Source organism: Neofelis nebulosa, chromosome 9 (assembly GCF_028018385.1).
Source record: "Neofelis nebulosa isolate mNeoNeb1 chromosome 9, mNeoNeb1.pri, whole genome shotgun sequence".
Classification (NCBI taxonomy): domain Eukaryota; kingdom Metazoa; phylum Chordata; class Mammalia; order Carnivora; family Felidae; genus Neofelis; species Neofelis nebulosa.
The window spans coordinates 96094967-96111438 of NC_080790.1; the positions used below are offsets into that span (position 1 = coordinate 96094967).

Sequence of the window (16472 nt, forward strand, 5' to 3'; positions counted from 1 at the left end):
GCATTATATTTAGGTGCATTTTCTTTTGGTTTATACATTTGTCCTTTTTTGTATATGCTATGTGCCCTGCATCTTGTTCTTCCATTGTTTCTGGAAAATTCTTGGTAGTCATTTCTTCAAATATTGCCTCGTTTGTTCTTTCAGCTCTTTTTTTCTGGAATTTTGTGTAGAAATATGTTTAGACTTTCTCATTCTGTCTTCCATGTTTTTATGTCTCTTTTCACATTTGCCACTCTTCTTGACCCTCTGGTACATTCTGGGTGATTCATTAGATCTGTTTTTCAGATCTTTGTTTTTTCATATGGAGTTGGCTATGTAATACTTCCACTGAGTTTTTTAGTTCAACAATGATAACTTGTGCTTCTGAAAGTTCAGGTTAATTCTTTTCAAACATTCTTGTAATTTCTAATAATTTCTTGTTGCTTGCTCATTTTTGTGATTGCTCATTTTTGTGATTTCTATCTTTTATGTCTTTAAAATAGTCACAAATTACAATTCTAAATTCTTTTTCTGATTGTCTGAAGTCCTTGCGGGGGGGGGGCGGTAGGAGGGGGGTCTAAATCTAGTATATGTTGTTTCTGAGACTCTTGTACATGATGATTTATTTCCTTGGGTATTCAGTGATCTTTGATTATGAGTTCCTAGCTGATGGATCTTAATCTACAGGAAATCTGGATGTCTGAAGTGATGGAGTTTCACCAGGACAATGTGCATTTGTTTCTTCCAAGAACCAATGAGTGCTCCTTTAATCCCGGAATCTCAGTCCTTTTGCCACTGGCAGTGGCAATAGTAGATTTACCCTTATGGCAGCCCTGTTTTCACTGCTCTCGTTTCTGCTCACTTTGGGGGGGGAGTATGGATCACTGGGAGATTTATTCTACTTGCCTGTGAGCCTGAAATTCTTACATAAAATCTATTTCTATAGCTGGAGGAAATTCCAAACATCTTTCATGTAGTCAGAACCACCCACATTCTGCTTTTTAGCTGAGGAAAGATCCTGGGTATATTTCTGTTATCACATTAGGTATATATCATCCTTCTTTAAGGCTGGGTAGTATTTTTTTCATGTACTGTTAGTCTTCTAGATATTTCATCCATGACCTACTTCTGTGCTTTAGCTTAATAATTGTCCTGTCTTTTAATTGTATATCTCAGCCCCTCCTTTTCATTTGTTTGCTTGTTTAATATTTTTCCCTTTAGTTGGCTCATTGAACCCTAGGTTTCTTACACACTTTGCACTGGAGGACCTTAAATTCACATCTTCATTCTTGACTTAATCCTCTATTTCACTCCTAGATTTTTATTGCCCACTTACGGTACATTTGCTTTGGATATTTAGCCTAAATATGAAAATTAAAACATCAGAAATCTTCTCAAGTTCCTTTATCCTTATGCTTCCTTCTTTCCTCCCTCCCTCCCTCCTTTCCTTCATCACCATCATTCCTATGGTTCCCTAGGTTCATATCCTTTTGTGATTTAATTTTCTTCCACTCCCATATACAGGTCTCATATAAGCTCTTGTCTGTCATTCTACAGCATTTTCTTATTTATCTTTTCTTCTCCTTTTCCACCATCAAAAGCCTTATCATCTCATTCCTTATTCAGTCTAACAGTTCATAGCAGTTTTCTTCTTAATTTTAATATATCCCACAGATGACTACTAGACTTATCTTTCTAGTTGAATTTTTAATCACAGTAAACTATTATCTGGAACATACAGTTGCTTGTTTTGTCAATATTGGGTTGAAATTTGTAAGCCTGATGTTGAAGGCCCACTGGCAGCTACCTCTTTTAGAAGGTGGTCTGCGTTTTTTTCTTAACATTTTCCTTCTTCGCCTGACTGCCTTGCATGGCCTGCTATAATCAGCTTCTTTTCCTGCACATAGAACTTGCTGATTACCACTCAGTGCTTCCTGCCTTGAATCCCCTCCTGCCTTCTCTCTACCACTTCATGTCTGTTGCCTTCTTGAACAGCTGTCCTGTAACTGTGAGCCGATTAAGGTAACACTTTACTCTGCATACCTTTTAGAGAGAGTTTGCTTGCACATTTTGCTTATGTACACTGTAATCATTATGTGTAATGTGTATGTTTTGTCTCTCCAAGCAAGTTATAAATTTTAGAGGATGCAGATTGCCTCCAAATCTTTTAGTCGTCTCTATTTAACACAAGGTTTAGGTGTTGAGGCGGTGCTCAGGAAAGTCTGTTGCATATTTCACAAAGAGGCACTGAGTGACTTTTAGATACCTAGATAGAATTTACACATTCCCTGCTTGCACACTCACCATTCCTGGGTAACTTAGGCCCTCTGCAAATTGGCTTCATTATGTATGTGTGCTCAAGCAGAAGTACAAATAAAACTTTAAAAATAAATTATTTCCATATAATTTGGCATCCCTTCTTGGTAGATCAATTTAATTGGATGTCACTTGACAAAGAAGAAGCCAAAAATTTCAGATCTTGAGTAATTTTATAATTCAATTATAGTAATTTGTGAACACATATCCTTCAAGTGGAAAACATCATTCAATTTTTTTGTTGCTATTATTATTGTTTGTTTCTTTTTCTTTATAAATGTGGACTAGAAACTTAGTCTTGTAAAAATTAGAACTTTCCTGTAACAAATGCAATATTTCTTTTTGTCTGAAGATCTTAATCAGAAGAAGCAGCAGCCCTGCTGAATTGGATTTAAAAGATGATTTGCAGCAGACACAAGGAAAATGTAAGGAAAGACAGAAGAGTAAGTTCCAGGAAATGTGGTCTGTGTTCATCCCACTTAAGAGTGGATCTATTTTGTTCTCTTATAACTTGTATCTTATCCTCTGAAGAGTCATGGTTGTGAATTGGGACATTTTTATTCCTGGAATCCCAGGATTGATGGGTGGTTAGTCGACACATACAGTAAACCAGGTCCAGTCCATTATGTGTGCCTTAGAGGCCTGTCCTTCCACCCCAGGTCTTTCTCCAGGTAAGAGGCACAACCAAGGTCAATGGCTAGGTGAGCAAACAAACCCAGAAGGAAAACTGATCTTCTCCAGAAAGTTCTCACAGGCTAGGAACAAAAAGCTTCAGAAGCACATTGAAGTCAATGGTATAAGTATCTGAAAACTGAAATCTGATTCAAATCCTTGGATATATTATATATTGTAAACTGTGGCCCTAATACTTTGCTTCCATGAAGTCAGGTACCTGGCCATGCCCTTCTCAGATTGCATAACAGGCAGTTCCTGCAAATCGAGGCTGGTTTTGGTAGAGGCAGAGGAGCTCCTCTTAGGCTCCACCTTCAGACCCTGTGGGCTTGGAGTTCTGTGGCAGATGAAGTTAGGGACCTAACAGGTTGGTTTCTGGGGCAACTTTCAGTTTATCTGATGGCTGGGACAACTTGTAGTTCTTGGCAAGTGAAGAAAGGACAGCAAATCCCAAGCAACAAGGCTGAGGGATGGTCAGCAGCAAATACAAAGAACAGACAGAAGAGTAGGCAGACAGGAAGGGTAGACACATAAAACTGTTTTGAAGTAGACAGGAGACTTGGAGGAATAGACTGTCTAGGTCTGTTTTGTGTCAGACTAAATAGCTCTATACGGCTTAATAGCCTTTGAAAGCGTCATTGTATGATGACAAATTAGAACTTTTTAGTGTTTAAAGGGGAAAAAATTTCTTTTGGAGAAAATCTTTTGCAGTTGGACACTTCATCCCTCAGTGAGTGTGGGTGATTGACTCTGGGTTTAGGACTAAATATTGAGCTCAATGTATAAAGCATCCTTAGACTCTTATAGCTAGGAGAATAAACTTGCATTCATGGTGAAATGAATTCCCACCTTCTTCCTCCACTCACTCCTATTTTGTAGCTGTGTATATTGCAATAGAAAGCTTAAGGACCTGATATAATCTTTTGGGTATATGGGATAACTGAATTAAAGACTTCCTTGAAAAGAATGTCACTTCATGTGACATGTTACATTCATGGAGCTTGTAATGACTATCAATGCCCTGTACCTGGGAGCTTTGTTTTGTTGGCAAAGATCCCTACAGAGTCACCTTTTGAGCCCCTATCCCCTGAAAGATTCCTGCTGCGTCAACTGTTTAGTTACTTGCATGTTAGTAATCGGGAGCATTCTGATTTCCAGCAATTTGTTATTTCAGACTTCGGTTCTTCTGTTGTGCCAGGTGAAAGTGTCAGCAGTGACACAGCTCTGGGCTATAACAACGAGGCAGAGCTGTCCATGAGCCCATGGCCAACCTGTGACGAAGACCCAGAACTGAGCACTCCCACAGATGTTGTGACTGACTCTGATGCCCGCCACTGGTTACAACTGAGTCCCACTGATGCTTCAAACTTAACAGGTAACTGCATCTTTGAAAGGCATCAGTGTTACCAATTGGGAATCCCAGAGTTTCCCAGTTGCAAGAATTCTAGGGATCCGTTAGCACAATGATGATGGGGTGCTACCTCCAACCAAATTGGTGTAGTAGCCCCAACCACCTGTTCCTAATCAGTCATGAATTCTCAGAGTCCTACGTGGACCTCTCCACATTCTAAAACATTGGCCAGATAAGGGAGGGAGCAAGCCATGTCGAACCACTGTCCATCATGAGAGGAAGTAGTGATATTCATGCCAAGCCTTTGCCATTCCTGACCACATTTGCTTTACTCTGGAAACAGAGAAGAGTAATTTATCCAACTCACATGTATCATAAATACAGAATAAGTTAAAGAGTTTGAATAGCTTATTGATTAATATTTTCTTTAAGTTTTACAATAAAATATTTGACAGATAAGCTGCGACATATTTGTAAGTTATGGCCCATAGTACTAAAATGATCACCAGTGAATCTACTACCCAACTTAAGAAATAGAATGGCTCCCACACCAGTGAAGTTCCCTATAGGCCTTTCTCAAGTCACTTCCCTTCTCTCATCAGCCTGTCAGCCTATCCCCAATTTTTTCAGTAATAATTTCCTAGATTTCTTTATAGTTTTGCCACATGTATCTGTGTCCTCAAATAATGTATCATTTAATTTAAATTTTAAGACTTTAAAAAATGATATCATAATCTGCATTTTTTGCTACTTTTTCCCCCAGAGTATTATATTTTTAAGATTCATGAATGGACTACAGAGGCAAACTTTCTGGTCTTCATCCAGGTTCTGCCAAGGAATTTCTGTGTGGCCTTGAGAAAGTTAACCTCTCTGTCAATTTCTTTTTTGTAAAATGTGGGTAGTAATAGTCCCCAATATAGGGTTGTTGGAGGAATAAATGTGTGAACACGTAAGTCAAGTGCACAGAACAGTGCATATGGAAGTGCTCTGCAGTTTTAGCTATACACATGCACATACACCCACACACACTCACACAAAGTCCTTCCTGGTCCACCATATTCATACTTATGGGCAGATAATCTCTTAGGAAAACAACAACAAACTAGAAAGCACAAATTGAGTAAAAAGTATTATTAAAATGTTAAAAATCATTATTTTTTGTTTTATTTTATTTTAAGAGAGAGAGAGCACATGCACATACGAGGTAGGGAGGAGAAGCGAAAGGGAGAGAGAGAATCCCAAGCAGCTCTGTGCTATCAGCATGATGATGGGCTTGATCCCAGGAACCATGAGATCACGACCTGAGTTGAAATCAAGAGTCAGCCACTTAACTGACCGAGCCACCCAGGTGCCCTGAAAATGCTAAAAATCATTTATTAATGATAAATAAAGGCTTAAATTTTACCTTAGTTTTTTTTAACCAAGCAAACTTTGGTTTTCATTAATTATGATATAAAATTTAATGAATCTCTAATGATTTTGGAAATTGCTGATGGAGTTACATCAAAACTTCATAAAATTTGCATAGAAAAATGGTGTTGAATAAAATCTTTTATCTGTGAGAGAGGTAAGACTAAGAAGTAAGAACTTAATGTGTATTTAATGTGTGTATTTTAATTTAGATTAGATTCGTGAACAAAGAAAAACAAACCATTTAGCTATAAGTGAATAATGCATTGCCTTATAATCCTTCAGTGCTGTCCTTAAAAGACAGGAAACATCTTCGATCTATGTATTCAAATCTGCCAGTGGTTAGAATAGCCTTGCAGAGTCAGTGAGAAAATGATTGGCAAAATCATGTGTTTAGTTTCATAAATTATTGGGTAGCAATTTGTGCTTCTCAAATTTTTGATTCTTTTAAAAATGATTTACAATTCTTTATATATATAATGACATAGAGATACATGTAATGATTTTAAATAATAATACCGTAAATTTATAAAGTATTTAACAGTTTACAAAGAACTTTGAGGCATCCTTTCTGATTCTTTATTGTAAGCAGGCCAAGTCTTCTCAATTCTGTTTTAGAAATGGAGAAACTGAGACCCAGAGAAAATATATTGTCTAGCTAAAGTAATTACCACAGCTGGAACTGGCTTCCAAAGTGTTTTGCATTTAGTGCAGTGCTGTCTACTCCTCTCTACTGCATTGTTGTTAAAATTACAATTGCAACACCCTCTAAACTATTTGAGAATTATTTATGCATGTATGGAATAAATGGTTTCTTTGGGTCCAATATACAGATTATTCAAGGGAAATCATCAGTGTGGTACTGTCAAAGGCAATAGTAAATTTTCAGTAAGTTGAATTTACTAAAACAAGAACTAGTTTTAATTATTTTTATTGAAAAGAAAGAAAATTGGGTGCTTACTTCTTTTGTCTGTCCTTTGGAAAGATTAGTTTTGATCCTACTTCAGACTATGCATGGGACAGGTCAATTTAATAAACTTGTGTGAGGTAATTTCACGTGATGCACTCTATGTTGTGATTAACTCCTCCAAATACTTAGTTTTTCTTTGAAATACTAATATAGAGAATCGGTACACTCAGTTCAATAGTTCATCTTGTCATCTGTGAAAAGGACAAACTGTAATATGATAAGGTTTAAGGATTATCACAGCTCTGAATTTAACTTTCTGTTCTTAAGAGAACAATTTCTTCATAAATGTACAAAATAAAATTCATGTTAGCCTGATCTTCAGGACATGCAGAGAATGATCAAACAATTTGAGTGTATCTTTGTTTCTTGTTGAATAATCCTACCAATTACCAAATGTTTAGGATAACAAACTGCTTCTAAAACCTTGAATCCATCACTAGCAGGTTAACAATTTTATATTTCTTTTCTCATTTACATTATTACACATTTGCTGAAAATAACAGCTAAATTTATTGTTCATTGAAAATGATTGTTGTGAAAGAAGTTATTTATAGTCACATTCATATATTTCCTAGAAATAGGGCTATGGCACGACATGTGGGCGCATCCAAACTACCATGGGATTGGTTGCTTACCTTCTAAAATCTTTAAAATGAATAATGTATGTCCGTAAAGCAGATGAGGAAGAAGAGGGGAGTCAGGCCGTAGTGGTGGTCAACTGAATGCCAACCGGCTACTTCTCTACTTTTGATCATCAGAATCCAGGCCTGATTTTTCTGGTTTCAGAATGAAGGTGTTTCAGTTGAGCCTTTGGGTTTGTGCCTTTTGTTTAGTTTTCAAATTGAAAGGGAAATTTATTTACAAAGCGCCAGCAATGTTTCATCAGCATTCTACCAAGTCTACATAAAATTGCAGCCATGTGAAATCTCCATCTGGTCATAAGTGCCTGTTTTACCAATTACCAAGACATTTCATGACTAAAATCCTTTGCGTATTTGAACAGTTCTATACTTTAGATTTCTCTGTTAAAATCATGTGTGTTTGGAGAAAAATTATGATTTTATTGGTTTGCAAGACTTTCTACTTCAATAAAATGTTTTAAATGCCTTGTAGCATTTAGTAATAATGAAACAGAAAGATACTAGGCTAGTATGCTAGCTTGCTCATGAGAAAGAAAATAAGTACTTGGTATTTTTAGGGTGGCATGAAATTTTCTGAAATCTCTCAAATCCCCATTTTTAATTAAGTGCTGCTTCACTGAGGAACCATCTACATGTAAAATGTCAGCATCTGTTCTGTTACTTATGCCATGAGTGGAAGTAATTTTGGGCAAAAACATTTCAATTCGTTTAAAAAAGTGACACTAATATTGAGCATGCAGTCCTTTCGTATACTTCTAAAGGACTCAACATAATTTGATAATGTGATAAGGGGTGTTTCCTAGGATTTTTATCATTGAGGCATAAATTTTTCTGAGAGCAAAGCAGTATTAAAACAGACATTCTACATGGGATTCTTTCATAACTGAGAATCTATTAGTTGGCTGGTAGCAGAGAGGTATAGGTGACAAGGTACCTGGCCTACATTTCCTTGGAGTTGTTACTCAGCCAGAGTTCCAGTGTGATTGGAATGCTGGGAGCTGATCTCTCTTTGGATGGCTGCATTTTGGGTGGTGGTAGAGGATGAGACAAAGCTTGTAAATCATCTACCTATTCCCCTTACCTTTTTTTTTTTAATCCTCAAAGGATTAAAGGCATCATGACATTCTTTATGAGAAACATAAATGCCATATTATTTGTTCACTTGGGGGCTTATATTGATTTATAAGTACTCATTAAGCCTTCAACATAATTTCTCAGACTGACAGATGTACTTATTTTACTGATTAAACATTAGGAAGGTGAGTGTCTCTTCTGAGGTTTTGTAAACATTCGAGAACCTAGAAGGTCTGTCATTAGGCTTTTGTTATCTCTACTTTCTTTCAGGTACAGTATGTAGGAATTCCAGCTTGGACTATATCTGCTCATTATAATGTCTCTCTTTAACTGATTATATGATTCCTCTGTAAGAAATACAGATGTGTTTTTCTTTAAGAAGGAACAGTGCTTCTGTGTTTTGGAAGGCCCTTCCATGACACTATGTGTCATCATTATTAAATCCTTTGTTTCAGTGTCTTGGGATCGTTCCATAACTAATATAATAAGCTCTCAGCAGCTGTCATGGGTGCAGTGTTGGAAGGATACAGAACTGTTCTTGGATCTGCCCCGGCTCCTTGTCAGGTTCACTCCTCCTTGCTCCTTTTGGCCAGCTTGTCATTTCTCTACTTGAGTTCCTCACATCCATATATTGTACTTCCATTTCTTTGATTAGGCCTTAAAACACCAGCAACATATATACTCAAAATGACACCCAGTGGGGGGTTAATTGCCTAGAAATCAGTCTGTCTTCATTTGTGTGGGGTAAGCAGTAGAACTTGGGGATGATTATGTTAATGAAAAGTGTAATAAGACAATAGAGAAAGAGGATTAGTGGTGGAGGCAAGACACAGCTCTTAAAACTCCCTCCAAAGGTTCAAAAGCAAAGCAAAGCAGGGCTCCTGGCTGACTCTTATCTCAGGGTTGTGAGTTCCAGCCCCACACCGGGTGTAGAGATTGCTTAAACAAACAAGAAAACTTAAAAAAAAAAAAAGAAGCAAAGCAAAAGCAACTTCAACAGGAAGCTGAAAGTAAGATATTAGAAATAGAATCAAATCAGCAACTACAATAAATATAAACCATATAAACTTGCAGTTGAAATCAGAAACTCATGGAATCAGAAATCTCATTTACATTGAAGAACTAAAGCCGAGCCATATGATGTTTACCAGAGGTAACCCTAATACATTGTGTTCAGGAAGACCATAAGTAAGTACATACATTGGTAGCTGGGAAGAAAGATCACTGAGCTAAACTAAATATATGTCAGTTACATAAACTTTAAAGCAGAAATCACTTATTAGTGACAGTAATAGCTCTGAATTTATATGAACTTCATAGCCTCCAGATATATGAAGCAAAATTTGACAGAATTACAAGGAACTACTAATAAAACCATAATCATAGTGGGAAATTTTAATGTGAGTTCTTATTAATTGATCAGTCAAGCAGAGAAATATTGGAATAGAGAAGATGTACACAATACAATTTATCCTGATTGAATGGATATATATAAAAAACTTTGAACTTCAAAATACGTGTGATTTTTTTTTTTTTTTAATTTTTTTTTTTTCAACGTTTTTTATTTATTTTTGGGACAGAGAGAGACAAAGCATGAACGGGGCAGGGGCAGAGAGAGAGGGAGACACAGAATCGGAAACAGGCTCCAGGCTCCGAGCCATCAGCCCAGAGCCTGACGCGGGGCTCGAACTCACTGACCGCGAGATCGTGACCTGGCTGAAGTCGGACGCTTAACCGACTGCGCCACCCAGGCGCCCCAAAATACGTGTGATTTTTAAAAGCACATGGAATATTTACAGAAATTGACCAATTAGATCATTAAGTCTCAACACATGTCCATACTTTGAAACTATACCACATCCTGTGAATATGATGAAATAAATTAAGAACAAAATTAAGAGACTAAAAACTGCACCCCAAATAAATTAAGTCCAAAAGAAACTGTGAATTAGAAAATACCTCAAACAGAACTACAGTGAAAGTTACATACCACAATGTCTAGATTGTAACTGAAGAGTTATATGGAGGAAAATATATGGCCTTAGGTGTGTATATTAGAAGAGAAAATTATTGGGGTGCCTGAGTGGCTCAGTCAGTTAAGTGTCTGACTCTTGATTTTGGCTCAGATCATGATCTCATAGGTTTGTGGAATCAAACACTGACAGCATGGAGCCTCCTTAAGATTCTCTCCCTCTCTCTCTCTGCCCCTCCCCTGCTCATGTGTTTTCTCTCTCTCTCTCTCTCTCTCTCTCTCTCTCTCTCTCTCTCTCTCAAAAGAAAAAAAAATAAAATTATTGATCTATGTGTTCTATTCAAAAAATTAGGAAAAAATGGCAGGATAGTATATAGAAGTTAATAAAAATGAACTAAGAAAGTTAAGAGAATGCACATATATACTAGAAAGCAGTGAAGATGATCAAAAACAACTCTTCAAAAGCATTAATAAAATAGACAAGTAGGCAGGATTAATTGAGGAAAAAATAATGAGGGTAAAAAGGAACAGAACTACAAAAACAATGTAAGCTTTAAAAAATAATACAGTAGGTTAATTTGAATAGATTTATAAAAATAAAGGACAATTCCCAGTTTTACTGAAGCTTCAAATAAAAGAGAAGCTATCTTTTCCTGTTGCAGAGATTAGAAAGAAAGCTCCCAAAATTGTTATTTACCTTGTGACACCTTGACAGTAAAACCAGACAAAATGAGTATTGAAAAAGGAAAATTAGAGTCTGTCTCAGTTAAAAGCATATAAATGAAAATCCTGTGGGGTACCTGGGTGGCTCAGTTGGTTAAGCATTTGACTCTTGGTTTTGGCTCAGGTCATTATCTCACAGCTTCATGAGTTTGAGCTCCAAGTCAGGCTCTATACTGGCAGCATGGAGCTTGCCTGGGATTTCTCTCTCTCTCTCTCTCTCTCTCTCTCTCTCTCTCTCTCTCCCTCTCTCCCCTTCTCTGCCCCTCCCCCACTTGCACTGTTTCTCTCAAAATAAACAAACTTAAATTTTTGTAAACAAAAATCCTAAAAAAAGCATTAGCAAATGAAATCCAAGAATATTAGGAAAAGATCATACATACATCAGAGCTAAGAGAAGTTCACTTCAGAAATGCAAAAGCAAATAATAACAATGATGCAAAAGAAAGGTCTATCATGAGAAAGACAGCAGACAAATCCCAACTGAAAAACATTCTACTAAATACCTGATCAGTTCTCCTCAAAACAGTTAAGGTCATCAAAAACAAGGACATGGCCAAGAGAAGGTGAAAGAAACATGACAATTAAATGTAATGTGATATCCTGCATGGAATCTTGGAACATAAAAATTAATAAAAGACATTAGGTTAAAAACCAAAGAGGTCTAAATAAAGTATGGACTTGATATAATAATGTTTCAATATTGGTCTATTAATTATAGTAGGTGTACCATACTTACATAAGGTATGAGCAACGGGGGATGTCAAATTAGACATTTGTCTAATGTTAAGTTAGACATAAATCCACAAGGACAGGGACAGCAGGAAAAAAGGCAGTAGTAACCAACTTTTAAAAGTTGTAACAGATGACACATGGCCAAGGCATCAGCAGACCTGAGGGCACTGAATCCTGTGTTGGTACTGGGGAGAGCCACGAAGCAAGCTGACTGAAGTTATTGTAGATTTCCTAAAAGGGTTAAAAAATTGTCCATATGAGGTAGCTGTAGAAGTAGGAGGAAATGGTGGGGCTAAAAACAGACAGACTGTTTGGAAGTCTATTTAAGAAGTAGTTAGAACTTCATCCCAGAAGAGGAAGCAAATAAATTGGGAGGTTTCTGGCCTGGAGTCACCAATAAACAGCTAAGTATAGAGGTGCTGTCTTGAAAACAAAGGAACTAAAGAATAATTTGCATACTCTCTGAGCAGTAGAGAGTCTTTTTCCTAGAATTTGGGTTCTAGGAATAAAAGCCCCAAAGAAAACGTATGTCTGAGGTTTTCTGAGAACATGGTGAAACTCTCCAAAGATAATGCCTGTGCACTATGCTTCCATTCAGCTTTTTGTGGACCATTCTTAAATATGAGCAGATAGCCAAGGATCCCCAACCATTTGAAAAAGGTATCTAATATGAAAACACAAGACAAATATAAGAATATGGGATGAAGTAGGGGCGCCTGGATGGCTCCTTCGGTTGAACGTCCGACTTTGGCTCAGGTCATGATCTCACAGTTCATTAGCTCAAGCCCCACATCAGGCTCTGTGGTGACAGCTCAGAGCCTGGAGCCTGCGTTGGATTCTGTGTCTCCCTCTCTCTCTCTCTCCCTCTCTCTCTCTGCCCCTCCCCTGCTCATGCTCTGTCTCTCTCAAAAATGAATAAACTTAAAAAAATTATTAGAAAAAAAGAATATGGGATGAAGTAGAATGGAGCAGATCTTAAAAGGAGTCTGAAAAAAGTCTATTTAACCCATCCCCCCCAAACAGGTTAAGAGTACACTTATCTTAATGAACACTGAGTAATGTATAGAATTCTTGAAATCATTATATTGTACACTTAAAACATATTAATATAACACTATAAATATTTTTTACCTTAGAGTTTAAAAAAAAAGGCTGGGAAGAAATAAAATTTTAAAAAGCTATTAATATCTTCATGAGGTAAGAATATACTGTATCCATGAAAGAAGGACCAAGAGTGTAAAAATGGACTGAAAACAAGAAAGATCTTTTGGATATTGAAAATATGAACAGAGGGGCACCTGGGTGGCTCAGTTGGTTGAGCATCTGACTCTTGATTTCGGCCCAGGTCATGATCTGAGAGTCATGGGATCAAGCCCCACGTGAGGCTCCGTGCTGATAATGGAGCCTGCTTAAGATTTTCCCTCTCTCTCCTTCTACCCCTCTCCCCTGCTCATGCTCTAAATTAAAAATAAAATAAAATAGAAATATGGCAGCAGAAATAAATTCAAATCAGTGGAAGTCAATACAATACCTGGATATTGTAGTCAAAAGGACCTAATGAATTGGCAAACACAGTGGCTGAAAATAGACCAGGTGACACCAGGAGGCTTCAGAACACTAGGTACAAAGAGGATACAAATTTTGCCAACTTAATAATTGTCCATAAAATAATTTCAAGCCTCAAAATACTGCTTGCTGACTTTAAGATCACAAAGGAGTGGCACCTGGGTGGCTCAGTCAGTTGGGCAACCAACTTCAGCTCAGGTCATGATCTCATGGTCTGTGGGTTTGGGCCCCACATTGGGCTCTGTGCTGACAGCTCAGAACTTGGAGCCTGCTTCAGATTCTGTGTCTCCCTCTCTCTCTGCCCCTCCCCTCTTGCTCTCTCTCTCTCTAAAATAAATAAACATTAAAAAAATTTAATAACAAAGGAAAGTAAAAGAAATTGAAGCAAAGCATTTCCATCACAGAATTCTATACCCAACCAAACTATGGACTACAAGTCAGGGAACAAACACTTAGAGATCTATAGGGACATGCCCCTTTCTCAAGCACCACTAGGAGATATGGCCCACTAAAAGGAAGAAATAAGCAAAGAAATACTGTCTGCCATTTTGTGATTCTGGTCTTACAAAATAGACTATAAACATACATTCACACAAACACTTATACACAAATGTTTATGGTAGCTTTATTATAATCATTGAGAACAGGAGGAAACTATCCAAATATCCTTCAGTAGGTGAATGGATGAACAAACTATGGTATATTCATAAAATGGAAGATTAACCTGCAATAAGAAGCCCCCAAATGGATGAATCTCACATGCATTAAGCTAGGTGACGGCATCCACACCGCTACCTACACCACCCACTCACACCATTATCATACTGTAGGATTTATATGACATTCTAGAAAGGGCAAAACTCTAGGAAAAGAAAACAGCAGTACTTGTGAGGGGCAAAGAATAAGGGGAGGGGACTCACTATAAAAGGGAACTTTTGGAGTGATGAGGCTGTTCCGTATCTTAATTTTCATGGCAGTTTTTGGTGACAGTTACATGGTTGTATACACTCCTTAAAACTCCTTGAGTCTAAAAAGGGTAAAATTTATTGTAAACAAATTATACCCCAATAAGCCTGAGTTAATAACAGCCACTACAAATATCACCCCAGCATTGAGGCTGTCCCTCGCCACCTACTTTTCATGGCCCTGTTCCCTACCAATCCTGCTCAGCGTTCTCCTCCTTCCCCTCCTCTGCTGTATAAAACCTTTCACAGGATCTCCAGGAACTTTTTTCTCATCTCTAGGTTGTTGCCCTTTTAGTTTGAAGAATGAAAAGTCACTTGACCTTTCTTTACTGATTCTGCTTTTCCATCCTTTGGAATCATCAGCCATTGCACACTTTTAATCTTTAATTATTTTACCCTGAATATGTAAATTGTCAAGCATCAGTGATTTGCACTGAAGAGAAAGGGCTGTAATGATGAAATCAAGATTGTGTTTACAGACATGTTTTCCTCCATAGATAGCAGTGAGTGCCTTGCAGATGACTGCAGTATAATTGCTGGAGGGAACCTTACCGGTTGGCACCCAGACTCTGCCGCTGTGTTATGGCGAAGAGTCCTGGGAATCCTCGGGGATGTGAATAATATCCAGTCCCCCAAGATTCATGCCAAAGTTTTTGGCCATCTCTATGAACTCTGGTACAAGCTAGCAAAGGTACGTCCTGCCACATTCCCTTTTGTTCTAAGAGGGGAAAATTGATTTATCATTTATCATTGATTTAACATCAAAACCCTGTTGGCAGTCAACTACTGAATGTAATCTGGAACATATATTCGGTGTTTAGACAAAGTTGTTTGATTGTCACAGAATAAATAATAAATAACTTGTAGTTTGGTCATTTCATAAATGCAGAAGAGCTATTTCATTTAATGCATATGTATGTAGAATATTACTGTAAGATATTAAGGGGTAGGGTATTGAGTAGTTTTTGTTATTTTCTTGATAAAAGTGATACCAGTTTTATTGTACAAGATTTAAAAAATGTAGAAAAGTATGAATAAGAAAATTTACATCACCATTCCACAGAGATAACCAGTATAAATATATAGTTTTATTTCTGTGGATAAACATATTTTTTACAAAAGTAGAATCTTAGAGTACATACAGTTTTCATTCTGGTTTTGATTATAATCTATGCTTTCCCCAGGTTATTAAGTTTTTTGGATTTTGTTCGTTTTTAGAAAATGTGATTCATATTTATACAGTATAACTTATTAGGCCATTCCTTATCATTTGGAGTTGAAGATGTTTTGAGGAATTAACACTCAAGGGAAAACAAAGCCCTAGTTTTGTATTAAATCTAAAACCATGTACAGTAAGTGAGACACATAATTTAAAATGGCAGTAGATCTCATGATAGAAGAAAAACTTGTACATATTGTAGGTTTTCGCTCAACATGTAGAAATTTAATGAGAAGTAGCTATTTGGCCATGGAACACAATATTGAAATATCATTGCGATAAACTATGTGTGGCCTTTCCTAAAATTCTCCTCTTTGTGAATTAGATACGGGATAATCTGGCAATAAGCCTGGATAACCAGTCTTCTCCGTCTCCACCGGTGCTGATCCCACCACTCAGAATGTTTGCATCATGGCTATTTAAGGCAAGTGGATATGTGTTTATTCCTTTATTGCAATTTCCTCTTCCTTTCTGAAATTGAGTTTAAAAAATGTAATTGGCCAAGACTGCACGTTTTGAAGACAAGCTGAATCTTACTAAAGCCACTAACTGCATCCTTCGTCTTCATAAACAACTCTTATGGAATACTGAGAAGTAAATGAAATGTCAAAATGCTCTGCATCTGGAGCTGATTAAATCTTTAAACCTCATCTCCTTGGCAGGCGACAACATTGCCAAACGAATATAAGGAAGGCAAACTGCAAGCCTACAGACTGATCTGCGCCATGATGACCAGACGCCAGGACGTTCTGCCAAACAGGGACTTCCTAGTGCATTTTTACCTTGTGATGCACCTGGGATTAACCAGTGAGGATCAGGTATTCGGTGACTCCCTTATCACAGTAGCCCACCAAGTGGAAAGTGCATCTCGCTTTTTGCAGG

General features: G+C 37.3%; 1 protein-coding gene across 1 annotated transcript in view; it reads left to right on the forward strand.

The window, feature by feature from the left end:
• The window catches only part of RALGAPA2 (Ral GTPase activating protein catalytic subunit alpha 2), a 324808-nt gene that overhangs the window by 133390 nt on the left and 174946 nt on the right, over positions 1 to 16472 (forward strand). Inside the window, exons 19-23 of the mRNA XM_058684743.1 lie at positions 2648 to 2738; positions 4166 to 4342; positions 14869 to 15062; positions 15916 to 16014; positions 16253 to 16408. Of these exons, the coding sequence (XP_058540726.1) occupies positions 2648 to 2738; positions 4166 to 4342; positions 14869 to 15062; positions 15916 to 16014; positions 16253 to 16408 (717 nt within the window). The remainder of the gene's footprint in view (positions 1 to 2647; positions 2739 to 4165; positions 4343 to 14868; positions 15063 to 15915; positions 16015 to 16252; positions 16409 to 16472) is intronic.